This window comes from Telmatherina bonti, assembly GCF_933228915.1.
Source record: "Telmatherina bonti genome assembly, chromosome: 2".
NCBI lineage: Eukaryota > Metazoa > Chordata > Actinopteri > Atheriniformes > Telmatherinidae > Telmatherina > Telmatherina bonti.
Window position 1 is genome coordinate 20788032 of NC_136620.1, and position 27805 is coordinate 20815836.

At 41.8% G+C, this 27805-nt stretch overlaps 1 protein-coding gene across 1 annotated transcript in view; it reads right to left on the reverse strand.

Annotated features, from left to right (window-relative positions):
- The window catches only part of pik3c2a (phosphatidylinositol-4-phosphate 3-kinase, catalytic subunit type 2 alpha), a 52308-nt gene that overhangs the window by 16849 nt on the left and 7654 nt on the right, over nt 1–27805 (reverse strand). Inside the window, exons 3-11 of the mRNA XM_079253801.1 lie at nt 15696–15793; nt 14425–14585; nt 4317–4437; nt 3253–3364; nt 2933–3012; nt 2712–2775; nt 1117–1263; nt 993–1026; nt 557–809 (exon numbers count right to left, since the gene is read on the reverse strand). Coding sequence (XP_079109927.1) covers nt 557–809; nt 993–1026; nt 1117–1263; nt 2712–2775; nt 2933–3012; nt 3253–3364; nt 4317–4437; nt 14425–14585; nt 15696–15793 — 1070 coding nt within the window. The remainder of the gene's footprint in view (nt 1–556; nt 810–992; nt 1027–1116; nt 1264–2711; nt 2776–2932; nt 3013–3252; nt 3365–4316; nt 4438–14424; nt 14586–15695; nt 15794–27805) is intronic.

A 27805-nucleotide genomic window follows, 5' to 3' on the forward strand; every position in this document is an offset into this window, starting at 1 on the left:
CTAAAGCTAAGTCACATTGTTAACCGGCTAAAAACCGTGGTTGTTCTACGTTCTTGGTATGTATCATTCAAAAGGACACGCCCCTAAATATGCCGAATTTCAAGATTAAATTACTTTTAAACGGGCAAGTTAGAAAAAAAATTCACTCCCCCCACAGCTGTCATGAAGCTGTGGGGGGACATATTAGCCGAAAATGGATTTTTGAACCAGGCTGTAAACATGTTTATTTCTGCTATGAAGTTGGTCTTTTTAACATGGGAGTCTATGTGGATTTGCTCTGTTTTGCAGCCCCTAGTGGATGAAGGGGGAACTGCAGTTGTATGCACTTCCGCATAGGTTTCACTTTTAACCGCCGGAGGTTGCAGCTTGGTTGCATCATAACCAGGGTGTCAAAAAATATCGATGCCTATTTATAAATACTTTAAGAAAGCAAACTAGTTATTTTTATAGGTTTCCTGTTTCAGTATTGTAATTTCTTTAAACAACACTTTTAAAAATCCCAGTCTTCAAACTTTTACTGAGGGATGAAACATGGCTTTATCCCCTGACTGTGTACCTGCTGACCCAGTTTCCCGGGATGCCGTGCAAGGCGAACAGAGTGAACTGAAGGTGGTCTGTGGTCCCTGAAGCTTCTTTGGTGCTCCTAGCCTTCATTATCTCTACTGCCTCCCCTCCATCTGCAGCCTGTGGTAATGGAGGGGGGCTGAAAGAGGCAGATGGAGGACAGAAGGAGCGCAGGTAGAGCTTGGCCAGGTCATAGACAGCCTTGGTTAGCAAGGCCACACCCTCCTCAACAGGACGGGAAACACCTGTTGGGATCACATGTGATTAAAGTGAGCTTAGAGATATCCTAATAATATAATATTATCAAACAATAGGTAGTAAACATAGGAGACAAGAAAAAAAGCCCAGCCAGAACACTAGCAGTCTTTTTTTCAAAATAGTAGGTGATGAAGGGGCGCGATGTGTGACTTAATGGGTTCAGAACTTACCGTTTGATGACTGACCAGATGATGTGGATCCCATCTAAGAAACAATGAATGGTAATCTTAGGAAGGCCTAATCAAACTAACCACATCACAAATACATCAGTTTATCGGTGTGGCAAGAGCCCACCTTCGGTGAGCGTGTCCTTGATAAGTTGACGGAGTGACGTAGTCTTTTAACAGCCTCTGTAATGGTCTGAGTTTCCACTTCATCAAGAGCGCAGCACAAATTCTTCACAGTCTGGACCACCCGGTCCACTGTCTTGTATTGGGTACTCTATATACAGAGATACAGAGAAGGTTGATATCACATCACTATCATAAAATGCATCACCTTTAACCATGCCTTACAGTACTTATTATATTTAATACATAATGTTTCTGAGACCTTCTGCATTACTCCATGGTAAAAACTTTGCTCAAAACCCAAATCAACACGATTCGATACTTCTCTTCTAGCACCTCGTGGATAAGTATCGCACTACAATACCTATCGCAGAGTAATTAAAGCTAAATGCACAAAAATTATGTTTGTGATTTTTTTTTTTCTTTTCATTTTGTTAAAGTGCCAAATGAAGATTTAAAACAAAAGAATTAGGATTTTCTCCCCCTTTTTCTTGTGTCAGGCTTTAAAGGGTAAATATGTATAACACACCCCTGCTTGCAAAATGTACACAATTTATTGTACACTAAACAAATATATGAATGCACAAACAAAAAATGCTGCTTTAAATAACCATACATGGAACATTAATCCACTTAATTATTTCTTTTGCTCAAATCCAAACCAAATTCCAGTTGACCACTACCATGCCACTTTCCATTCCACCCATGAACAGCATGAAGCACGACAATTTGGTGGCAGGTTAGCATGGCCAGAACATAGACGATCCTTCCACTGTGGACAATGAAGCCCATCCAAATATGTGGAATTTAGTCACAAGTCACATACGTCGACATTTAACGTGAGTGTTTCACTGATAGCAGAGGAAGGGTCATAGTTTTGGCAGGTATATGCCACCAACAGCACACTCTTCTCCTTTTTTTGATTGCAACGCAAACAGGCAATGATACAGAGACAAAATGCTGCCAGGATTTCCATGGCCCTCCTATAAAAGGAGAACGTCCATGTTTTTGTTGGCATATTCACCGAGTGATGTGAACTCTGACCACACTGTTCACGCTGTCATCATTCATGAATTGTTGACAGAAAAGTGAAAATGTTGGCAAAAATAAGTAAAAAATAAATGGAATGGTAAAATATTTCAATGTTGCTAAAGTCATTTTAAAAAATTACTTTGTCCATGTACATATATATTTATTTGGTTGAATTTACATTACAAGGTGCTCTTCAGGATAATTCAAGTAGATTTTTATGTTACCATCAGATTTAAAATGGTTTAAGGTTAGTGGCACAGTCTGAATCCTGAAGCTGCATTAACAGATCCCCATAATAGTCAGTAAAGGCTGAAAGCTTGATGTTTCATTTTAGTAATAATGTCTTCTGACAATATTTATTTGTTAGGTTAATGATTTTATTGTACAATTTAATGGTATTGAAATGCTGCATAAAGTTAGTTTGTCTAAATGTCTATAATGACATGAAAATATATCACCTTTTTAGACTCTTCTTTCATAAATTTTTATTTTCCAAACCAAAGACATGAAATCATCACTATCATTCTCCATGGTTCTCATTTCAATGCCTGAACAGACCACACATACCTCATTTTGTAAACAAATGTTGACTTGATTGTGATAGCCTTCCAAGTAGTCGATAAGGCCTTGTCTGTAAGAAGAGACAGATATGTTTTTTGTGGGAAATGGTCAAATCAGGGCAGAGTACAGAACCTTTATTTTTGAACAGCAAGAATAAAATAGACCTAAAAAATAAACTTATATGCAACTTTGTTCAGAAATGTTTCCAAAATGTGGGATCTTCCTACCTGGTAACATTCTCTTTAAAAGGCCTTTCCACCTGGGCAAGGTGCTTTTCCAAGTCTATTCGAGACTTGTCATCTTCTGCCTACAAACACAATGGAAAAAAACATACACAAAAGAAGAAAAGTACCTCATTGACCAAACATGATCTAATTAATTCACATACAATTAAAACAATGATTTCACCAAATAATGAAATAAGTTTGTTAGTGTCCAGCTGTAGGGGAATGGTTAAAAGCATGTCAATGAATCTGAAATACCTCATGCCAGAACAAATTAAAATCTCCTACAAAAGCTCATATGATATCTATATAGGGTGACTTACACTGCGTGCCAAGTCCCTCCTCATAGTTGAGTGAGAGAGCAGTTGTAATGTGATCTCATTCTCCCACGTCCTGCAGTTCTGGACGTACTCATGGCTGCCAAGGCTATGTTTACTGTGGCACAAGGTGACACAAGCTCAGGGTTAAAAAAAAAAAGAAAAAAAAGAAGAAGAAATAATTAAAAAAAAAAAAATTACTATATGGCAAGAAAAATAATGACGAGTTACTGGAAGCAACAAAACAAAGACGAACATGAACCATCTGGTCGAATTTTAAGGGTTTTATCTGAAAACTAGACCATTATAATAAGAAAGTATATTCAAAAGTAACTTAGGTAGCAAATAATAGCAAATAATGACGGAAATATATCAAAATACAGTTTAGGTTTGTTCATTATTTCTAGATTATTCATACAGTAAATTAAAATAAACTACCAAGAGCAAATAGTACCAACATATATCATTTAATCACAGCTTCAAACTTTGATTATTGATGAGGCAAAGATGCAGCTGCTGAAAGGTTCGACAACAATTATGTGTTATAAAATTGGCTCATAGAAGACATTTTAAGTTAAAGGGTATGTCTGACAGTAATAAGGGTAAAAGAAATATCTGACTCTTTGTGACAACTTATTTTCTGATGTCACAATGATTGAACTCATAAAAGCATTATTTCATAGTACGGGCATTCTAAAGATTAGTTATCTTTATGACTGCTCCTTCATCCAGCTTACAGTTCCAGTAGTAGGTGATTAAATACACAGCTTAGTACATCTAGGTATGCTGGAGCCTTTAAGCGCTGCTACGGAGGAGAGCCTTTCCCATGTATCCCAGATTAGAGGTGGAGGAGGAAGTTCAAGGGTGAGATACAAAAACATTTACTAGTCTATCAGTACAAGACGGGATGGGGGTTGGGGGAGATAAATTTGACAGACTAAGACAGAGATGAAGGAGAGAGACAAGGACATAAGAAAACAGACTGAAGTGATTTAAAAAAAAAAAAAAAACTCATGGGAAAGGAGGTTTCTGGAGGTTCACAAAAAGGCAGATGTTTTGGAAATACTGACTTCTGCAGCACCTCCTCCCGACCACAGACTTTGAGCAAGTAAGTAGAGAAGTCCACCTGGTCCAAGTCATCGTGGACCCAGCAGAGAGTCTGACTGATCAATAGCTCCACTGGAGAATTCACTGGAGGGGGAAAAAAGGGATGAGGATGAGACAGAAATGATCAATGCTAAAGTAGGGTTGTTGGGTGCTGCAAGGTCATCTTAGAATCAGTTAATCTTTTGCTACATGTAACACGCTTCAGCTCAAGGCCTTTTTTTTGATGATTTTATAAAGAACCAATAGAATTTGGATAGTCACAGATGACGTTATGCTGACATCCATCGTGTTTCTGTATCATGTGGTATGGCCATTTTAGGGAGACTTGGCTAAAACGAGTACAGAGGTTTTCAAAAGACTGCTTTCGCAGGTGTAAAAACTCAGCCTCGGGTCTTATCAGCATTCCTCTCAGACCGCAAAACATCTAGCCAGGTTTCTAGTGACTTGTGTTTCAAATTCAAAATAAACTTGCTCTCAAATCAAAGGAATTGCAGCAGAGTCCTGTGTAATGATATTAAACGAAGGGGAAGAGGGGTCAGCTCTTTGTGTGTGTGCAATCGTCCGACAGCCGATCTGTCCAGCCAGGAGATGACTGGGTGGAGAGCATAACCTGAGACGCAGCCGATTACTCTGCTGTTTATCTACTCCTTCTGAGGGTTTAAGTACGCACTTACTGTACATAAACACAAGCTGACTGACACAAAGACAGATACAGACTCTCTGCACGCAGAAACATCTTGGCTTTGATCTGAGCACCTATGGTCAGGTTACTTCACAGGCAAGCCCAGCAGAGGCTCATTCCAGCAATAACAGACCACCACCCTACAAAGGAATGGAGCCTTTTCTTACTGCTTACTTTTGTCCTGTTTGCGTGGACAGCAGTGGTGGCATAATTACACATTCCATACATCCATTTAGAGCGGACTTTCTGAGGAGGCTTTTTTTTTTTTTACCAGTAGCTTGAAGAAGCTGTTTTAATCCATCAATAATTTCACAGAGGGATGGAAAAAGCATGCTGCAGGGTCAGGGACATAAATGGTCAATTTGGCACAAACATGTACTTAAAGGATGTTAAGTAGGATGCTGCATAAAACTCCCACAGTAACTCATCAATAGCCCTTAATGCAGATACAGGGTTCAGATCTAATAGGTTTCATGAAAGATTTGTTTAGAAAGGCTAACGAGAAGTTTGAGCAAAGCCAAGAGTCACTCAGTTCTTGTTAAATCCACAAGACAAACACTGAAAAGATATGAAAAGGAAGGTTGCAATTCCCTTGTAACTAAAAGCGAATAATACATTTTAGCTTCTTAAAGAAGCACATCCTTTTGGAAGTAAAGAACCAGAGGGAGACAACCGCATCAAAGGCATCAACATCTTGTATTTCTACAGTGGAGAACACAAACACAGCTAAAGGGACAACAGTTTCAGAGCTAGCCCTTCTTCTACTCTGAGAAACAACATAAACGTTATTCAATATTTTGACACGTTCCACAAAAGGGTGATATTGTTTTGCTCAGTGTGTTTGCACTTTGCATGTTCATTTGTAGAAGGAGGGGAGTGGGAGGAAGATGTCGAGCGAGGTATGGCTCATGACACACTTTGTCTTGGTCTAAGGGCAGTGCAAAACAGCAAACCTTGCTGTTGAGTACTGCCATTTTGCCTTTTGCTCCTTTAAGTTTAAACACTGCATAAAACTCTTCACCGACCTTTTTTTATAAGAAAGGTTGTGGGAGGCTGTGGGCCCCCTGCCTTTATCTCTGTAAGTTAACAAAAATAAAACATGACATGGTCTCTCCAACTGTTGAGCTCAACTTCTAGCATTTGCTCGTAACAAGCATTGTTCTTACATCCATCGATGCAGCTACCTACCTCTTACATGCATTGCATGCATTTTTTTTTATCTGCACAGTCACCATTTTCAGAACTTTCACTGGCTGTTAATCTTTTAGAGTCCCCCTATCTCCATTCTTATGTCTCTTCCAACATTTCTCACATCATCCCCCTCTTTGTGCATTCTTTCTCTCATTTGCACTTCTTATTGCAAACCCCCCCCCCCCAGCCATCTTCCCTATCTCCACCTCAGCCACAGAATACAAAGAATCTTTAGAAGCTATTGGTAGTTTGCAGCCAAGTCCGTGAAGAACCAGTCACCTTCCTCGTTGCCTGATCTCTTGAGAATAGGCAAAGGATCTCAGAACATCTCATCAAGTTTCCATCAGACTGGGAATATTTTGGAATTATTCATTAGTTCAATCATTTGAACAAAAATAACTATTTACTTATTTTTAACATGATTACACAAGTATATTAGCCTGAAGTGGCGATCATATCTTCACGGAGTATTAACTACAAGTTACACAACTTAGATACTTTCCCAGCACATGACTGGGGGACCGTCCACACAGTAGTAAAACGGCCAAAGCATTTTGGCAATCTGGCCTTTCATCCACATGAAACCGCGGATTAACTTCCATGAAACTGATCATGTCTGAAAGCAGGTACCAAGGGGGATTGGTTTAAAACCTCTCCAGCCTGTGTTTAGTAAGGATAGTGTAACCGTACAACTGGAGAATATGACATCAAAGTGACAAACACGCACCAAACACAACAACAATAGTGGCGTTGGTGACCAACTGTGTTGTGGTGCTGCTCCAGAAAGTCCTGGCTTGTTCACAGTTTTTGCACCAAAATGCTTTTACAACAGATTATCTCACTGTACCACTGTACCATCAACAGGGAAAGCAAGCAGATATGGAGAACAGTAAATGTCAGATCTTATGTGAATGTAATATGAACATCCAGCACAGTGAGCCTTTATCTGTGCACAAACTACGTCTGGTTCTAGCGTCGAAGTGTCACTCTCTAATCATTTTAGCATCGCTCACAGCCTTATAGTATGTACTACAGCAGTTTTTTGGGGGATGGTGAAGCCTACATAGCCTACATAAAACAAAAAAACACAGATAGGAGGGAATTCATAAAAGTGGAAAAGTGACCAAACATAAAGAAAGAAAATGCATTTATTTTGATTTTAGATCTCTTAAAAGAAAGAATCAAGAAATCTAGACGGACAATAAAATAGGGTAGTTATAAGATGGAAGAAGGGAAAAGGGTGGGAGAAAACAAAAGCAACACTGAAGGAAAAATGCTGAATGAAGAAAAGGGACAATCATGTGAAAGAGAAGCGCCATTCCTGTCCTCTCCATTACTCCTTTTATCCAACAACTGAGGCCTTTTGTTCTTGAGAGCAGAATTGTGTCCAATCAGAGAAATCCAAATATCAACTATGTGGGTCAACAGTGTACAGACACATAGGAAGTCACTAAGGAACAACAAAACAGAGATCATCGTGGGGAAATTGGAATTTTTGGAATTGAGACAGCAGGTAGGACTAAAGCCGGAGAATCAGGTAAAGTAAGAATGAACTCAGTGGTAGTAAATATATATCCTTCACGTTGTTTCTGAAATAACCAATGTAGAGTGGAGCCTGGGTCATTAGAACATAAACACTCACACTAATACTTGCCTGAATGCAAGAAATGTAGTGATTCACAAACACACAGCAGACATATTAATATAAACATAGATATACATACCAATGCAATGTGAACTCATGTTCCCTTTCAGTCGATCCACTCGGTACAACACATATAGTATGGGATATCACGCCCTTGCGTGTCCTAGCTGAAGACACCTCTAATCACATATTTAGGCAAATGACGTGTGATGATGTGGGTGGGGCCTCGTCCACACTTATATACCACAGTCATTACCGTCATTCCTTAGTTCTTACGCTCTTCACCTCGCTAGGAACACCACTGGCCAACTAGCTACCACTAGTTAGCTTTGTTCCAGAAGGCTACAGCCAACCTGAAACTAGCTAAACTGCTCTTGTTGGTATTAGTCACTGTTGCCTGCTGGTTAGCGTGCCTGTCCGCATGGCGCTGTTTCGGATTCATTCTGGTAAGAAGCTCGGTTTCTCATAATGAGTATCAAGCCAAAGCAAGTGAAGCGAAAGTCTTCTCTTCGCCCCTGTCCTCAGGGGTGCGGCTTTCCGCTTCACGAAAAAGACCAGCATGAAGCGTGCCCCGTCTGTCTCGGGATCATCCACGCCAGGAGAGCGTTGATGGAGCCTGAAGCCTGCGAATTCTGTCGCCAGCTTCAGCTCTCAACCCTGGAAAGACGGGTCAAGTTTCTAGAACGAGTGCTGGGAAAGACTGCTGCCGCAGCCGCTGACCCCCCTGCTCTCTGAGTCCATAGACCTGGCCTCGTTCGGCTCCGAGGAGGACGAGCCGTTGGTCGACGTCCCCGTCACTACCTGGGAAGACCACATGGAGTATGTTACGGGGCTAGCTGAAACAAAACAGGCACACCTGGAGGGCGCCATGGATACTTAGTACCAGATGGATGCTCAGGAGGTGGACGAGGACGTCCTGGACATTGGTCTGGAGGTTCATGGCCTGTCGGACGACGACCATGACGAGTTTGCATCAGACCAGTCTGCGGCTGCCGCTACTGCGCCAGCATCCCAGGATTTATCTTTCCTATCTCTGTGCAGTCGGGCGGCGGGGAAACTTGAGGTAGACTGGCCCTCCCCTCCTCCGGCACAGAAGACCTCTCGCTTTACCGGATTTTATCTTCCGCCCGAACCGACTATGGTGAAAAACCGCCTGCCGATGTACCCGGACTTTGTTTCCGGGCTTACATCGTCATGGACTAAGCCTCTGTCTAACCGCGTCACAGTACCTGGATAAGGACAGTGTTCGGATTTGGAGGGTGCTGAGAATGAGGGGCTGGTTAACCCACCGCCCATGGAGCCCTCTTTAGCGGCTTATTTGGCCCCATCCCACAATCACAGTGTGAATGGCCCGACTACTCTCCCATCCAAGCACTGTAGATTCTCCGCTTCGCAGCTGGATAAAATCTACCGGTCGCAGGCGGCTACAGCGCGTGCACTTAGCACCGTAACAATGCTCCAGACTCATCAGGCCATGTGTCTGGCGGAGCTTGGTGCAAATGTCCCTCCGGAAAATCCACTGACATATACTTTGAATGAGGTCAGGATCGCCACGGATTACATCCTCCGTGTTTCCCGCAGCGCGGCTCTTTCCCTAGGTAGGGGAATGGCTTCCACCGTGGTGGCACACAGACATCTGTGGTTGACACTCTGACGTTCTGGAAAGAGACAGGGTTGCTTATTTTGATGAGCCAGTGTCTGCAGGGGGTTTGTTTGGGCAATCCCTCGATGCTATACAGGCTAAGTTTGAACTAAGAAAAAGCAAACTGAAGCACTGAGAAACGTCATCCCCAGACGTGATGCGAGACCCAAACTCCATACGAGTACTCACAAACCTGCAGCACCTACTCCTCCTCCAAAGAGGACAGCGTTCACTGCTAACTCAGGTCCTCACGCAGCGAAACCGCAGGACCAAGTACCTCACCAGTCAGCCTGGAGCAAGGGTCCCCCCAAAAACTTCAGAAGAGACGCAACGCCTCGTAGGAAGAAGCCACAGCCGTCCTAACAGTGGACACATTTTGTCAGGCACTTCAGCTATAGGGAGACACTGCTGCACCGCTACCGTTGCCGCCCGAGAGGCGTCATGTTTGTTCTGTTCAGGGACCCAGCCCCAAAAGGCATTGTGTTTCCCCAACACAGTCTCCCAAGCACACCTTTCCCTCTCACACAGAGAATGTTTCAAATGTTTGTGCGATTGTACAAAATGTTCCAATAAAGAGTTCATTTTGTGTTCAAAACAAAAAAACGGAAAGAAAGAGGACAGTCACTTTGTGTTGTCCCATTCCAACCCACAAGGGGGCAACGTTCCCCAGGTGGCAGCGCTGCAAGTCGGACGCTTGGCAGCCTGCCTCCCTCTTTGGCGTGCATGCGCACCTCCTCAATGGGTCGAAAGGACTGTTGCCATAGGTTACCGGTTGCAATTCCGGGTGAGACCACCACGCTTTCTGTCAGTTGTAAATGCAGTAAGAAGCGAGGCAGCGGGAGTTCTCAGGGAGGAAATCAGAACGCTGTTGGAGAAGGGAGCGATAAGTGTTAGGAAATGTCACAGGGGTTTTAAACCTGACAATAAGTGTTGTCCCCACCGCAGATGTGAACAAAGGTTGGTACAGCCGGTATTTTGATATACCGAAGAAAGACGGAGAACTCCGTCCTATTCTGGATCTAAGGGTGTTAAACAAACACTTAAGATCGTACAACTTAAAGATGCTAATACTCAGACAGCTGCTGAACTCTGTTGGTCCAGGAGATTGGTTTACAACAATTGATCTCACGGATGCCTACTTTCACATAGCTATTCATCCAGACCACAGACGGTTTCTGAGGTTTGCGCCGAGGACGTGGCCTACAAATACAAAGTTCTGCCGTTCGGTCTGTCGCTCGCACCCCGCACCTTCACAAAATGTGTGGAAGCGGCACTGAGTCCCCTACGAGAGAGGGGTATCCGTATCCTTGCTTATCTAGACGAATGGGCTCTGATAGCAGATTCAAGGGAGCAGGCTACCGCGCATCTGTCGATAGCGCTGTCTCACATTCAGGCTCTGGGATTTTCCCTGAACCAGCAGAAGAGTTCACTAGTCCCGAGTCAGCGGGTTTCTTTTCTCGGACTGGAGATTTGCTCCGTGACGAGTCGTGCGCGTCTTTCGGAGCGCCGCGTGACCGCCTTTTACCGTTGCCTGGCTCAGTTTCAGTTGGGACGCAAACTGTGTTTTCGAACCGTGTTGCGGCTCGTGGGCAAGATGGCATCTATAATAGCCATGGTGCCTCTCGGCTTGTTGAAGATGCGCGCGTTTCAACGCTGGATTCGCTCACACCGTTTGTGCACATTGCGTCACCTCCGCAGGAAGCTAATGATTACGGCATCCTGCATGTTAGCCCTCCGTCCTTGGAGAGAGCCTGGTCTATTGCACCAGGGCTCCCCAATAGGAAGGGTGTGTTTTCGCAAGGTGGTGTCCACAGACGCCTCCCTGAGAGGAGGTGACGCAATGTGCACCGTTTGTGCACATTGCGTCACCTCCGCAGGAAGCTAATGATTACGGCATCCTGCATGTTAGCCCTCCGTCCTTGGAGAGAGCCTGGTCTATTGCACCAGGGCTCCCCAATAGGAAGGGTGTGTTTTCGCAAGGTGGTGTCCACAGACGCCTCCCTGAGAGGATGGGGAGCTGTGTACAACGGTACAGTGGTGAAGAGAGTTTGCAATCTGGCACGGTCCAAACGTCATATAAATTACCTGGAGCTATTAGCAGTATCTCTGGCTCTAAAACATTTTGCCCAGCCTTTGACAGGTCACCATGTCCTCATCCAGACAGACACCACAACCGTGGTGTCTTACATAAACAGGCAGGGAGGGACACACTCACTTCCCTTGCTAAATCTGACTCGCTCTCTACTGCAATGGTGCAGTGTTCATTTTCTGTCTCTCAGAGCTACTCATGCCCCAGGTTGCTTCAACCTGGCAGTGGACCTGCTCTCCAGAGAGGCCCGCTTGTCAGAGAATGGAGACTGCATCCATTAATAGTAGCCCAAATATGGGAGCGGTTCGGCAAGGCTGCAGTGGACCTCTTCGCCACTTCGGTCAATACCCACTGCCCGCTCTTCTTTTCCATAACGGACCAGAGTGCACCCCTGGGGATGGATGCCCTAGCCCATCCATGGCCCAGAGTGCTGCTGTATGCATTTCCACCTGTGGAAATGATACTGCCAGTTCTGGAGAGGATCCGCAGTCAGGGCCTGTCCCTGATTCTGGTAGCCCCAAGATGGCCAGCAAAGGTGTGGTATGCAGAAGTAGTCAGTTTGCTGGCGGCCAGACCATGGCGACTCCCAGTCTGCCGAGATCTCTTGTCTCAGGCACAGGGCGAGATACTCCACCCTCGTGCAGAACTGTGGCAACTGCATGCCTACCTGTTGAGAGGACTAACATGATTGCTAAGGGTCTGCCCCCTGCGGTGGTGGCAACCATTCAGAGTGCTAGAGCATCTTCCACCATGGGCTTGTATGCTTATAAATGGCAGGCTTTTGAGTGGTGGTGTCAGGAAAGGGACATAGTGCCTTTTCAGTGTTCCATTGTGGATGTCTTGACGTTCCTTCAAGAACTACTGGATAAGGGTCTCTCTTTCTCCACAATAAAGGTCTATTTAGATGCTATTTCTGCCTGGCACGTTACTTTTGATGGGATAACACCTGGTGCTCATCCTTTGACCATTCGGTTTCTGAAAGGGGTCCGCAGACTGAGACCTGTGATTAGATCAAGCATCCCTGCATGGGATTTGACTTTGGTACTTGAGGCCCTTTGTGGTCCTCCTTTTGAGCCTGTTGAGTCTATTGGCATGAAGTTTTTGTCATACAAGACTGCTATGCTTCTTGCCCTGACATCTGCGAAACGAGTTGGGGATCTCCATGCACTCTCAGTGGATTCCTCATGCACTCAGTTTGCAGCAGATGGTTCGAGGGTAACATTGCGCCCAAATACCGCATACTTACCAAATACTATCCCATTTGACTACAGTTCCATGGTAATTTAACTGCTGAGTTTTTGCCCCCCTTTTGAGTCGGAGGAGCGGAAATTACACTGCTTGTGTCCAGTACGGTCATTGCGTGTTTACACGACCCGCACTCAGAGTGTACGATTGTGCGACCAGCTGTTTGTTTGCTTTGCTGGTTCAGCCAGGGCCAGAGCTCTGTCTTGGCAGAGGCTGTCACACTGGATTGTTGAGGCTATTTCCATAGCTTACAGTAGCAGGGGTCTTTCCCCACCTCGTGGTGTCAGAGCTCACTCAACTAGAGGCATGGCCGCATCATGGGCCCTTTTTAAGGGAGTCCCTGTACGTGACATATGTGCTGCAGCCAGTTGGGCATCACCACACACGTTTGCACAGTTTTACAGCTTGGACATTATGGCCCTTTCAGTGGCCAATTCTGTTCTCTGTACTGGGTCGGCGCCACATTAGGCTGCTGCTTAGGCCCAGGTTCGGTAGCTGCTCGGCGGGGCGTGTGTATATATCCCATACTATATGTGTTGTACCGAGTGGATCGACTGCAAGGGAACGTAATGTTATGCATATAACTACTGTTCCCTGAAGGAGAGGAACAAGGTACAACACAGGTTGCCCCCTCGCAGCTGTGCTCGGTGAAGAGCAGCTATTAAACTGAGGAATGACGGTAATGACTGTGGTATATAAGTGTGGACGAGGCCCCACCCACATCATCACACGTCATTTGCCTAAAGGCGTGATTAGAGGTGTCTTCAGCTAGGACACGCGAGGGCGTGATATCCCATACTATATGTGTTGTACCTCGTTCCTCTCCCTTCAGGGAAAGGTAGTTATGATGCATAACATTACGTTAGTTCCTCAGGGACCCAAGAAGACAGCGCTGAACTTGGGTTACACAGTTGGGATAAGATGTCTGATAAAAAAGCTTAGAGGTTTACTGACAGCCTCCAGGGTGCTTGTCCTCAGACATGTCCTCTCAGCAGTTGCAGATATGTGTGTGGATAAAGAAGGGTCAGCCAAGGTCAGTTACCCAAACACCCAGGGAGCAAACCCTAAAATCGTATCCCTCATGAGCATTCAGGGATAAAAATGGAATTAAATCCAGTCCCTTCTGCTCAAAATTGCTACTCAATAAAGAGGAGACAAAACCATTTTTCTCATTTGTGTAAAAAAGGAACAAAGTATAAGCTCCATGACAGGGGAAAATTAAGGCCGAGAGGGGTGAAGATTTTGGCAGCTGTGAATGTCATTTCCTCCTTCAGTCCTGTGTTATCTGAAATGCAAGCTGCTCACTAGTAAAGACAAATGGATGAAACAGCTTTTCGTCAAGTTTGAATTACTGTAACATTATTACCAATTCTACCAATACCATTCTAGGAAAAAGCAAAGCAAAGCAAAAAAGGACAGATGAAACAGCACCATTTTTCATGATTCCTTTATAAACTCCATCATTTAGATGTATACTCTCCTGCAAAACATGCTATTAAAAAATCAGATACATTCTCATGTTTAACAGTTCTTTTATTAAACAAAATTTATTTTTAGGACACTAATTATCTTCTTACCATCACAGGTGAAAGTCACAGGTTGCTGAGATTCAGAGATTTCAATAGAAACTTTGACAGAGCAGCTGTTGTCACCTCCGCCATCTCTCTGGGCTATGACAGGGCTGAAAACGAAGCCAGGGTTGGTTGAAATATCACCATGAGGGAATCTACAACGCAAGCTGCAGTGGAGCAAAACAAAAACAAAATAAACAAACGGAATAAATGAAAGGGAAAAAGCAAACACACAAACAAAAAACAAACTGTAGAAAGAGAGTCAATGTATTCCCCTTCAGCTACTGAGAACACCAAAAGTAAGAACACTGCAAAGGTAAAAGTCTCATAATTTTACTGTTCAATGAAAAGAAAATAGCCGTCATATATCTCTCAATTGATCATTACATTGTGATTGTGTAAACTGTGATTGTGACATCGTTGCTGGATGACAAAAAACTCTATAAAAATGGTTATTTTTCCCATTTACAAAAACAGGATTTACAGTTGTGTAAACTGTGAGCTACGAAAGACACACAGAGAAAAGGGTGAAGGGAAGATGGAGCACATTAACTATGTGATCAGAATAGATTGGATTCCTCGAGTGCAGCTTCATCGTCACGCCATTCAAACTAACTTCTGGAGTGAAAAATTCTGTACTGCACCAAGAAAAAAAAGAGAAAACATGCAATTATGTGGCAATGTGAATGAGCATTTGTGAGTACCATAATTTCTGGCCTATAAGCCGCTACTTTTTACACACAATTTGAATCCTTTGGCTTAAACAACGTTGCGGCCAATGTATGGATTACTCCGGCTAACAAGTTATTTTATGCTTCATGCACACAGCTTCATCATGGAAAACACACAAAGAAATGCAACCTTCAAGTTAAAGGCAATCAATGTGGCTGACGAAAAGGGAAATAGAGCTGCTACATGTTTGAAGGCGCAGCTTATATCCAGGCGCGCTCTGTAGCCCAGAAATTCCTGTATGCATCCCCTCACACAAAAGGAAAAGCATTTTGTTTGTTTATTTCAATGGCCTTATTTTCCTTATTAGCTATAATGTTGCCATTATTTCAGTGTTAAGTACAACAATAGATAAATGCTGCTCTATGTTGTTTGACATGTGGCAACATTAAATCTTATTTTTAAGTGAATCAATTGCAGAGAAACAAGAGTAGCTCTGGTGCCATTGTTCATTGCTTTCAGCACTGTCCAGCAGAGTACACGTCACACAAAATCCCAAAGGAGCCAAATGAAAAACGTAATTGTCATGCCAACAGGAAGGATCTTACGTTGCTACGTCTTTACAGAAGGCGACAATCTCCAGGTTCTGAGCGTCCTGTTCCTCCAGAGCGACATTCTTCACCAAACCTTTTCCTTTTCCCTTATCCTACAGTAGCAAAAGCATCAGAAACAAACACAGATATTCAAGGGATTAGAATAAAACATGAGTAACCTTCTTATTTTCTACCTTGCTTTAAACAATAGCAGCCGAGATGGAGACAGGCAGGACAAAAAGAGTGACAGGAGTTTTTTCTTTTCTTTTTTTTTTTAATTTATAGTGCACACACAAAACTTTGTTAGCAAAACAATACTGACCACAGACAAGAATGTTTAAAAGCTTTATAGTGATTCATGTTTAAAGATTGATGAGGCAGTTTCAGTGAAACAAAAAAAAGAAAAAACGAGATCTCAGTGCTATAACTTTTACAGAGTGAATAAACATGTCTCTGAGTGTAAAGGCATGACAGAAAACACACTGATAAATCTCAGCCTCTTTTATATTGTTGTCAAATAGATAGACAAACTATTGATTAAAGATTTAATCAGGGTTCAATTCTTTTTAGATTTGGATTTAAATAGCAGTTCAGCCCTTTCAGAATAAGCAGTCTCTTATACATTCCCTTTTAAGAAAAGTTGGGAAAATTTCTGTAATGTATTAATAGTGTGTATAAAAGAGTGGTAATATGTCATTAAATTTGTATCTTTTTTATACATGCTTACAAAAAAAGGATTTTCAGTGTCTTTCCAGATAAAAAACTTTATTTTATTAAGAAAATTTCAAACTGAATAGAGAGAGGAAAGTTTAACACTGTGTTATGTCAGTTTTAAATAATTTTTAATCATCTGGCAACTGAGCACCATGACTGTGAAAATTGCAAGATGAAATTGTCACCCTACTTGAGACATTTTATATTATAAGACATAAGAGAAGGTCACATGAATCCAAAATTGGTTTCAGTTCTTGGCCCTAACACCCACAGATTTCCTCAGACTCCATAAATATTTTATTTTAAAAAAACAACAACACATATTTAAACAATTATTATCATTATATATGTTGAAATACCAGAAAAAATCTTGCAATCTTGCAAATTTTTATAAAGATTTTCTGAGTTTGGCATGAAGTGGCTGGCCCTAACTCATCCTACCTCAGATGTATAAAACCTATAGTAGATTGTTCTTTTATACCTCATCACGACACCCTGAGCTCTCATAACAATTAATATGATGGTTATGGAAAAGACACCAACAAGGTGTTGTTTTTCTGATTTTATTTTTTAAAACTTTTTTTCACTTTTTGTGTCAGATCTCCCACGTTTTATTATCTTCAGCAGAAGTGGTGTTTTTGGTTTCATCTGTCTGTCTTTTAACAACACAACTCAATAACTATAAGATTGGTTTTGTAAAAAAATAAATAAATAAATAAGGAAATCACAAAAATGGAACAAGGTATTACATTTTTTTTAAAAGTAATTCTGTTTTGTTTTGTTTTGTTTTACAGAGTCTTTACAGAAGCAAACATCCAGGAATATCAATGAAATTCACAACTGACATCCAGGTTACTAAATGCAACACCAATGGATTTTTAGCATAATTTTTTTCTTTAATTCTCAGTTTCCTTTAAAAACATAAAAAAAAGTGTGTTAAAGATAGCTGTCAGAAACAGTTTATAGACAACAAGACATTGCTCTTTAAACTACAGAGAAGACACAAAAGACCCCAAAAGGGGATAACTGGCTAACTGCTATCAAATATGTCAACACTGATGGTACACATTGAAGTTATGATACGATTGTTTATGTTTAGATGCAAATTCATCATTACATGACTGGTTACAGCAACAATAGATCAGTAGGTGGTTTTTGTGAATTTTTTAATGTTTATTGTTAGCAGTTCCTTCACAATGTGATAGCAAAAAGACAGGGTGTTTGTTCAGTCCTACTGCCACAAGCTTCACCTCAAACCCTTTTCTAGTCTTGAAACTAATACCTTTCTAATCAATTTATCACACTATGACATTATGGATCTTTTTCTATTAAAAGCCCAATGGAGAAAACTTAAAACAACAAGAACAAGTTGCACACTACATCAGGGACGCAGGTATGATGCAAGTGCCCACAACCATTGACAAAAAAAGAACAATAACTTTGTAAAGGTCTGAGCTCTTTTGAAAGCTTCTAGTTATTTTTATGGCATCAAATTTTTATTTGCTTAGATTATCTAAATACACAGAAGTTGTCATTGACAACAATGAACATGGTTTTATTGGACTGATGTCAAAAGTATTTTCAAAAGAATACTTTTTTTTTTTTGCAACTTGAAAAAAATCCCCAACTTCTGGGGAAATTGAAATTCAACAGAACATCAGATGGTGAAATTCCTACAAGGTTCATTGAGAAATGTCTTTCATCAGTTTATACTTCTTTTGGACAATAACATTTTAGGAACAGAGTCTAAAAAGCTACAAAACAGTCTCACTGTCTCTCTTACATTTACACACACACACACACACACCAAAATAAATCCTGAGACAGCTCCCTTGACAATTGTTCCAAGAGATTCCTGGAGGTTTGCTTGCTGCCGGAAACTCAGTTACACTCTGCTTTTTACTGCTGTCTGACTGCAAGCGGCTGAGGAATGTGCTTCCTATGGCACAGGAAATGAGAAGTGAAAGGGTCCCTCCTTTTTCCCTGCTACGCTTTGGGCTGTCTGCAAAAATGCTCAGTCATGGCTCAAAAATCTGTGCCTGACATCATTTTCAACCAGGGTCAGAGAGGAGCAAAGATGGAGTGGACTGAAAGAAAAGGGGACGGAAAAAATGTTTGGAATGCCACCATGACGGTTTATTCTTTTTGCTCGGAGCGTAGAATTAACTTGTCGTGTACGCCAACGGAGAAACTGGATAAGTCGAAGCATTTACAACAGCATGCTTAGTAACAGCTTGCTAAGTATCAAGTCAACTTGACATTTACTTTAGCATCAGATGGTCAGCTGTTAAAATGATTCCCACAGAGACAAAGAATCAGGTTTCATTTTTAAATATACGAGGAAGTTCAAATGTGCTCACAACAGAAAACAAAACAGGAAGGTGATAAAGTAAAAACAGTGAATCAGTGGTGCAAAAAGAAAAAAAAAAGTGTGCAGTGAAACAAAAAGACAACCAGGAGTCAAACAAGAGTCGCTGAGCACAAGTGTTTACTGTATGTTTGAGGTCAGGATGATTTTAGTAAAAACAAACACTGGCAGATAATTCAATAAAGAGCACTTTGCTAATGGACACTCAGAAACTCATACATTTCCAGCAGGCTGTACAACATGACAGATCTATCTTTGTGTCTTTCTATCGATTTAGTTGGACACAGACTGAGCACTCCTGGTGTCTGAAATCATGGGGAAAGCTTCATCAAATTCACAGTGACTAATCTTTCATCCTTTCTTTGCACTTACTGCAGTGTGGAACAACACTTACTGAAATGCCTGGAACATGATGTGCAAGCTAAATAAAAATTACACAAGAGTTGTTTTTTTTTTCCAGAACAAGGGATAGCTGCACAAGAGGCACTGCATGACTGCTGATAAGATACCAGTCTGCCACAGCATTAAAACCACTGGACTGACATAGACTCCCAGTGCCATAGCAACTCTGGGTTAATGAGGGAACGCACACAGAAGCATGTTTGAACACATCTCAGGAATCAGCTGGATTAACATATGTGGAGTGGGGTCAACACTTTGGGCATATGTCATGTTCACTGAGCTGTTCCTGTTCAGTTTAGTGTGTCTGGACACATTTATCTGTAAAGAAAAACTCATTGAGAGCAGCAGCCTCAAAGGGACATAGTATGAATTCCAGCTATGTTTAGTTGGGTTGTACCTCAATGCTAGGTAGCATCGGAACAAAGACCTGAGTAAAAACTCCACCTGGTGCAAAAACCTTCCTGCTGTAGATCAGTATGGTATCAACTGGAACACACTTTGTTCCTCCTTTGGGTGTAAAGCAACTTATGCAAATGTTACCCAAAATGTACAGATATTAGGAAATGTATGTCTTACATCAAGTGTCAACCACTGCCTGAGAAGCACTGCAATGCAAGACTTAAGATATGGAGAAGGAAGGCAGTGAGTCGGCCTGGGGAATCCTCTGTATTAGCAAGAGCACCATGACATGAAACACGACTTATGATGAGTAGCTAAACTATTATTTGTCTTGCAGATCCAAGACTAGTTAAATTTGTTCCTGTCTGCAATGGCCTCTTTAGAACCAATGATTGGTGTCATTTGAGCTACTCAAGAAAAAAAAAACACAACATTGCAGAAGGGCAAAAAATAAAGATGTCAACATCAGACAAAAATAGCTTTTTTTTTTTAACTTGGTTCAATATGATGAAAAACAAAAGCGTGGACGCTAAATTGCATTTCTGCTATGGGAAAAACATCCTAAAATCTCTAAAATTGGAGTATTAACTTGTCATCTATACAGAAGTAGTCACCTCCAGTGTCATGATGGTTGAAGGTATGGTTATAAAATTGATTAAAAACAAAACATCCTATACAAAAGTAATTCCATAAAATACCATTTCCCCTCACTAGAAATGAGCTACTGCACATGAATCTAGACAGACACCTTATACTTTCTCATTTCTTTGTTTGGGGGATAATTAATCTTTAATCAAAGATCTGCATGCTATTTCTACCTATTTAACAACAATAGCTATGTTTACATTGAGCACTTTTAACTTGACTGAAAGTCCAATCAGAATAAACAAAATGAGTCATGTAAACACAGCAGCTGATCCAATCGGCCTCAACCAGAAAGCATTTTCAATCTGTTCTAGAACGGTGGTGAAACCTTTTGAGGATTAGTAGTAAAAATAACCACGCATGCGCTCATTCCTATCGTTTTATGGTGGATGTTTCTGTGCATGTTTGAACCCCATGGGAATTACGCGACGTAATGAGTTTTCAGAGAAGTCTTGAAAAATGGTAGTAGCAAAACAGAACAGGGTAGTACTGGGAAGTACTTCTTTCTTTTTTTTTTTTTTACTGAAAGAGTTCAGGATTATTGCACATTTTTAAGGGCGAAACAGTTCAAAAGAAAAAAATAAAATAAATCCCTAGTTTTTATTGACAAGTAGATACTGTGCATGTCAAAAGTGTTAAGATCATATTAAATCTATCATCATGTAAATACAAATTATCAGATCGCATAAAGCATCTGTGTAAATTTGTGAGCTAGAAACTTAGATTAGATTGATTTTAATTGGACAGATGAAATATTTGACCATGTAAATGCAGCCAGTTTGCCTAAAAATCACCAGCGTGATCTCAATTGGCTCAGGAATGTCATGCACATAAGAGACAAAAAAGGAGTTTGAATCACGTCATCTTACAGTACTCAGTGTCATCCTTGCTCACTGCTTTTAAATTAACTATAAAAAATGGCAAATAAACTCATTAAAATGCAACCTGACAGTGATATATCTATGGAGAAGCAAAATCTCCCAACATCGACAATGCACACAGTTCTACATTGCTACCTCAAATATAGTGTTGGGGAAGAGAATAGCTTCAAGGTACAGTCTGATTTCAGATTTTTCACTCATGTGCAAAGCTGTTAATGAAGCTTAGATTAAACACTGAACAAATGTGAAGCTTTCTGTGAATGATGAATCCTCTGTTTAACTCTGCCTTCTACTGAATGTGGCAAAACACATCTCAAGTAGCCAGCAAATGTACTTCGGGATCAGATCCGAAAGCACCAGGTGTAAACAGTCTTAAAGAGACAAACGAGCCATAAATATAACAGATATGCCTTTCAACCTGTTTTTATACACTGAAGATATAATTATGCTCATACTGAACAATAAAAATCCCTTTAAGGTCTTGCAACAAATCCTACATAGTAGTTAGACAAAGGCTAAATTCTTAAATTAACCTAGTCACAGTCACAGTTCTCATAATTACACTGATCATGATCTAATCTGAGATAATTAATGACACAGTTTTAAATAAAGATGTGCAGTAAATTTCTTCCACCATGTCCACGATGGATTCCTTTGTTGGAATTTGCCATACGTCTACGACAGACAAGACACAGGAACTGGTCAAAAGTATTTTCTACATTTTTCCATTGGACTGAGAGCTATGACATAACCCTTTTAACTAACGGCTCTGTTGGCACGATAACATTTCTGTTAAGGGAGGTTGTTTTGTTGGCCATGTATGTCCTACATCACTGAGCTGGCCCCAATTGGCTCTAGAGTGAGACAAAATCAATTATACACATGTGACTGCTGCTGCTTCTACAGAATGACACAGATGAAAAACTATTCAGAACATTTGGTGGACCAAGGAGAACTATTGCATAACTCTAGATACACTGATAGATGACTTAATATTTTAGACATCTGTTTTTCAGCTGCTTGCTGAAAGAGACTAAAGCTTCACCAGTTTTTTGTTTTTTCCGGAAAATTTTGAAAATACCTGCATGTTGTCAGTAGTTGTACATTTGCTTGGCTGCTACAAGAGAACGGAAGAGAATGAAAGAGAAATTTAATACACCAGTGTCAGATTTTACGTTATTCTTTATACAGACAGAAACCATGCTAACATTTCTGTGCATGTTTCTCCTTTAAGGGGTTTCAACATTATTGGCGTTAAGTTCACTGTAGCTGATTTGGCAACTCAAGTTCTGTGAATTCTGCAAACTTGCCAAAATTGTGGTCATCCAGAACTAGTGCTGGTTACGTAGTGTTCGTATCTGATGAAGTGCGACACTCCGAAGAAACTCAGGACATATGCTTGTATCAACGGGAATGTGAAATTAAAGGAAAGTGTGGAGATTCTGACATAGTACAAACGGGGTTCATAATAAAGACATGATAATCTTTTGGTAGGTTTTTGTGGTTTTTATATCAACAACTCCTATTTGCAGGAGTTTAAGATTTATGGTGACAATCGAGCAAAACAAACAGTGGTCAACAGAGCCGACATTATGTTGCTTTTTCCCTGCTGGCTTCTGTCACTTTGTAGTTGTGCTCTTTCAGAAATCTTGATCCCCTTCAGGAAAATTATCAGTACTTTAAATGCCTAATGGGTGCCATATTCATGAGTGTGGGACAAGGTTATACAGTGTGGAAACACATGCACACTGGGCAAAAGATAGCAGAGGTTAGTATGACTACAACTGGCAGTAAAATGTTCCAGTTGAAGCACTTTAGTTTCAGAACTGACTGAAGGACTTTCTTTTAGCATTTGACGATTATAAACACAGTGAAGCTGCTTGTATGACCGGGCTCCTCTTATGTTAGTGACATTTAAGCAACTTTGTTAGATCTTGCAACCCTATATAGGTCATATTTTATAGTACGCTCTTGGTAGATAAAATTAGGTTTTCTGACTCTAACTTTGTAAGCTATTACCGTGTTTTAATAATTATTGCTGAAAAAAAGAAAAGCCTTCAAAGTTTACCAAAATAAGCTTGATGAATACATAAATGAATACATGTATACAAGTGACTGAACACAATGGCAAAAGTTAAAGGCTGACTATGGCTGAAACCTGTGGTTGGTGCTATTAACTTTCAGTACTGGGTTACTAGTGATTTTCACATCTCAGATGCACCTTATTTCTACAAATAGTACTTGCAGCTGATTATCCTCTGTAATTCATAGATTAACACACACGATTATGTATCGGCTCAATTATACCTGCACTATTATCTAAAGTAGCGAGTTCCTAGATGTTGACTTACCCTTACATACAGCTAGTTTTGACTTTTTTTATTTATTTATTTTTTTACTGTCTTCCTTTCTGGCTTTGAAGTGCATCAGTAATGGGTGAACCACATGCTGCCTCTGATCTTTCACACAGCTCTAATGTGCAACAAAGGCACATCAATATGGTGCTAAAAGACACAAGTGTGTCATTTTAAATTTTTTCTGAATATCTCAGAAACTGACAGCAATGTGCTTTGATGAGAACTCTAATATTGTCTCAAAAATTCAAATCAACTTATCAAAGCTAAATGACCTTTTGCATATTAACAAGAAAACACTCAAGATGTTCTTTGGAGATCTGTTTTATGAGTGGGAGACAGAAGAATGGACAGCCCAAAAACAAAGCTGCTAAGTGCTAAGGTAATCATAAAGCAGACGCTCTAAACATCGAGACATATGTAACACTTAACGTACTGGATGCAAAAAGGACAACAATTAGGGTTTAGTTTTACAATATGTAACCATGGAGAAAATGCTGAGAGGTGCTTTTGCAGGAATTGCCCACAGAAAATTGGCTCCAAAGGAATGCAGATTTGCAGCAGTTCTTGTCAGTCAAAACATGTTTGCTTCATACACTGACAAGGTTTCCTAAGCACTGGTTAAAGAAACCTTTTACAAGAAGAAACGACTGTGAGAGGCTCTGAAGTTTATATCAGAGGAACCAACTGCTCTGTAACAACTACTTCTTGTTTCAATAAGGAAGTGACTGACAGCTATCTATTCATACGTCCTGTGATAAACTGAAATCCATGGTTCAACCACTGAAGCTCAGTGGACAAACCCAAGCTCCAACTGAGTTAAATTTGTTCATCATGTGTAAAGAAAGGCCTTTTAAATATTTGTTTAATTTATTGTATTTACTACCCAGTTCCCACCCGCTTCGTTACCACATTTCCCATAAGAGGTTTCCTGTTGTCTGAAAGTAAATAAACAATATAGTTTAGGAGATTGAGAGCTGTTTGCCCAGTGAGTCACATATTTGACAGGAATTCATGGCACATCTCTGACCAACAGCATCTTTTAACCTCACATTTTTCTGGTGGACTAAAACTTGGAGAGTGAATAATGAAGCAGCATTTCACATTTGGGCATAAGGTGTAATTAGACTACAATAAAAGGACATTAAGTAGAGTCTGGAGTGGGAGAGTGTGAAGGTGTGAGACATATTAAATAGCTTCTGGAGGTTTTAAAGTCTGGGAAGAAAGAATGTGACTTTACAGGATAAAAACTTGTACAGTACAGACTAATACTGCAGGTTTCAGTCTCTTTCTCTCCTCAGTTTCTCTTGCTCTCAGACACATTATTTTAAATGACAAAACACATGCAGAAAAAAAAGTCTGATAAAAATTAGCCTGCAGGTCATTCTGAAGAAAAGTGTTTGAGAGCATAGCTACACATGCTCAACCAGTATGCATCTGAGACAAACTAAATACTTTAGTGTGCACTCGAACATCACATGCAAAAGTGTAATTTTAATTAACGACAATCTCAGAGTAGATTTGGTGAAAACAATTAAATAAAAAATATAAACAACATAAAATATTGAGAAAGAAAATCTAAAATAATCTTTTCCACAGTAATAATTTGACTCAGCATGCTAGCTAGATTTGAACAATTATTCATGCTGATGGCTGTAAGAAAGATACAACTAATTTTATTACTCCTAATTATCATTTACATACAGGTCTACACACAAATATAATGTGAAGACTGAGAAAGAAAAACATGGCAAAAACAGAGCAAAAACTGAAAGTGAGATAAAGTGAGTGTGTGTGTATGAAGTGTGTGTGTGTGTGTGTGTGGGGGGGGGGGGGGGGTAAACATCTCAACATTTGTTGCTCAAAAAAAGCAAAAAAAAAAGAAAACTGAAAACATGAAAATGGAAATCCCTGTGGGAAACAGAATTGAAATAAAGTGAAACAACAACTGGTCAAAAATACCATTACGCCAGGCAGATTTCCCAGTGATTTATGACCTTGGATGTTACAAGCGGGGCAACAAAAGAAAATCAGCACTTAACTATGTTTTCATGTCTATATGTACATTATGTACATACAAAGGCAAAAACTCGGGCATGGGAGGAGTTCGGCGAGGCCATGGAGAAAGACTTCCGGACAGCTTCGAGGCAATTCTGGTCCACCATCCGGCGGCTCAGGAGGGGGAAGCAGTGCTCCATCAACACTGTGTACAGTGGAGATGGGGAGCTGCTGACCTCAACTCAGGACGTTGTGGGTCGGTGGAGGGAGTACTTCAAAGATCTCCTCAATCCTACCAACATGTCTTCCGATGAGGAAGCAGAGCTGGGGGACTCAGGGGTGGACTCTCCTATCTCTGGGGCTGAAGTCGCTGAGGTGGTCAAAAAGCTCCTTGGCGGCAAGGCCCCGGGGGTGGATGAGATCCGCCCGGAGTTCCTTAAGGCTCTGGATGCTGTGGGGCTGTCCTGGCTGACACACCTCTGCAGCATCGCGTGGACATCGGGGGCAGTACCGCTGGATTGGCAGACTCGGGTGGTGGTCCCCCTTTTTAAGAAGGGGGACCGGAGGGTGTGTTCCAATTACAGGGGAATCACACTCCTCAGCCTCCCTGGTAAGGTCTATTCAGGGGTCCTGGAGAGGAGGGTCCGCCGGATAGTCGAATCCCGGATTGAGGAGGAGCAGTGCGGTTTTCGTCCTGGTAGCGGAACAATGGACCAGCTCCATACCCTCTTTGCGGTCCTGGAGGGGGCATGGGAGTTTGCCCAACCAGTCTACATGTGCTTTGTGGACCTGGAGAAGGCGTACGACCGTGTCCCCTGGGAGCTCCTGAGGGGGGTACTCTGGGAGTATGGGGTACCGGACCCCCCTTGTGTGAGCTGTCTGGTCCCTGTACGACAGGTGTCAGAGCTTGGTCCGCATTGCCGGTAGTAAGTCGGATTCGTTTCCGGCGAGGGTTGGACTCCGCCAAGGCTGCCCTTTATCACCGGTTCTGTTCATAACTTATACGGACAGAATTTCTAGGCACAGCTGAGGTGTTGAGGGGATCTGGCTTGGTGGCCTCAGGATTGGGTCCCTGCTTTTTGCGGATGACGTGGTCCTGTTGGCTTCATCTGGTGAGATCTCCAGCTCTCACCTGAGCGATTCGCTGCCGAGTGTGAAGCGGCCGGGATGGGAATCAGCACCTCCAAATCTGAGACCATGGTCCTCAGCCGGAATAGGGTAGTAATAGGACCTCACTCCGGGTCGGGAGTGAGGTCCTGCCTTAAGTGGAGGAGTTTAAATATCTCTGGGTCTTGTTCACGAGTGAGGGAAGGATGGAGCGCGAGATCGACAGACGGATCGGTGCGGCGTCTGCAGTAATGCGGACTCTGCGCCGGTCTGTCGTGGTGAAGAAGGAGCTGAGCCAGAAGGCGAAGCTCTCGATTTACCAGTCGATCTACGTTCCTACCCTCACCTATGGTCATGAGCTGTGGGTCGTGACCGAAAGAACGAGATCTCGTATACAGGCGGCTGAAATGAGTTTCCTCCGCAGGGTGGCTGGGCTCTCCCTTAGAGATAGGGTGAGGAGCTCGGTTATCCGGCAGGGGCTCAGAGTAGAGCCGCTGCTCCTCCGCATCGAGAGGAACCAGTTGAGGTGGCTCGGGCATCTGGTCAGGATGCCTCCTGGAGGCCTCCCTGGTGAGGTGTTCCAAGCACGTCCTTCTGGGAGGAGACCCCGGGGAAGACCCAGGACACGCTGGAGGGATTATATCTCTCGGTTGGCCTGGGAACGCCTCGAGATCCCCCCCGCAGAGTTGGCAGACGTGGCTGGGGAAAGGGAAGTCTGGGCTTCCCTGCTTAGGCTGCTGCCCCCGCGACCCGATCCCGGATAAGCGGCACGAAGACGAGACGATCAACTTTACATACTTCAACATTCATTAGCCGGACACCGAGACAGAAAGTTGAAGGTAGTTTTATTTTGGTACAAAGGGGTTTGGGGGAAGGGTTAGGTTTGTGTGTGTGGTTGTGTGCGTGTGTATATCTGTAGAATTGTTTTGATGTTGTAAAACACTTTGCAAAAAGTGCTATATAAATAAAGTTTGATTTGATTATAACATCTGCATCAATTTGGGTCAATAAAATCTGTAAATATTACCAGGTTCAAGCAAGGTAAAAATCCAGTATTTCACATCATGATCAAAGAAAGCTTTCCACATCTACAAGTTTTTAAAAACATACATATGTATACATTTCCATATATGTCGTAATCCTGGCCACCTAACTGACTCACCTCGTAATATAAAACTGAAGTTAGATCTATTAAGAAAGAAAAGATAGAACAAGTTATGCCTTCTCCAAGTACCCCAATGGGTACACAAACTCCCG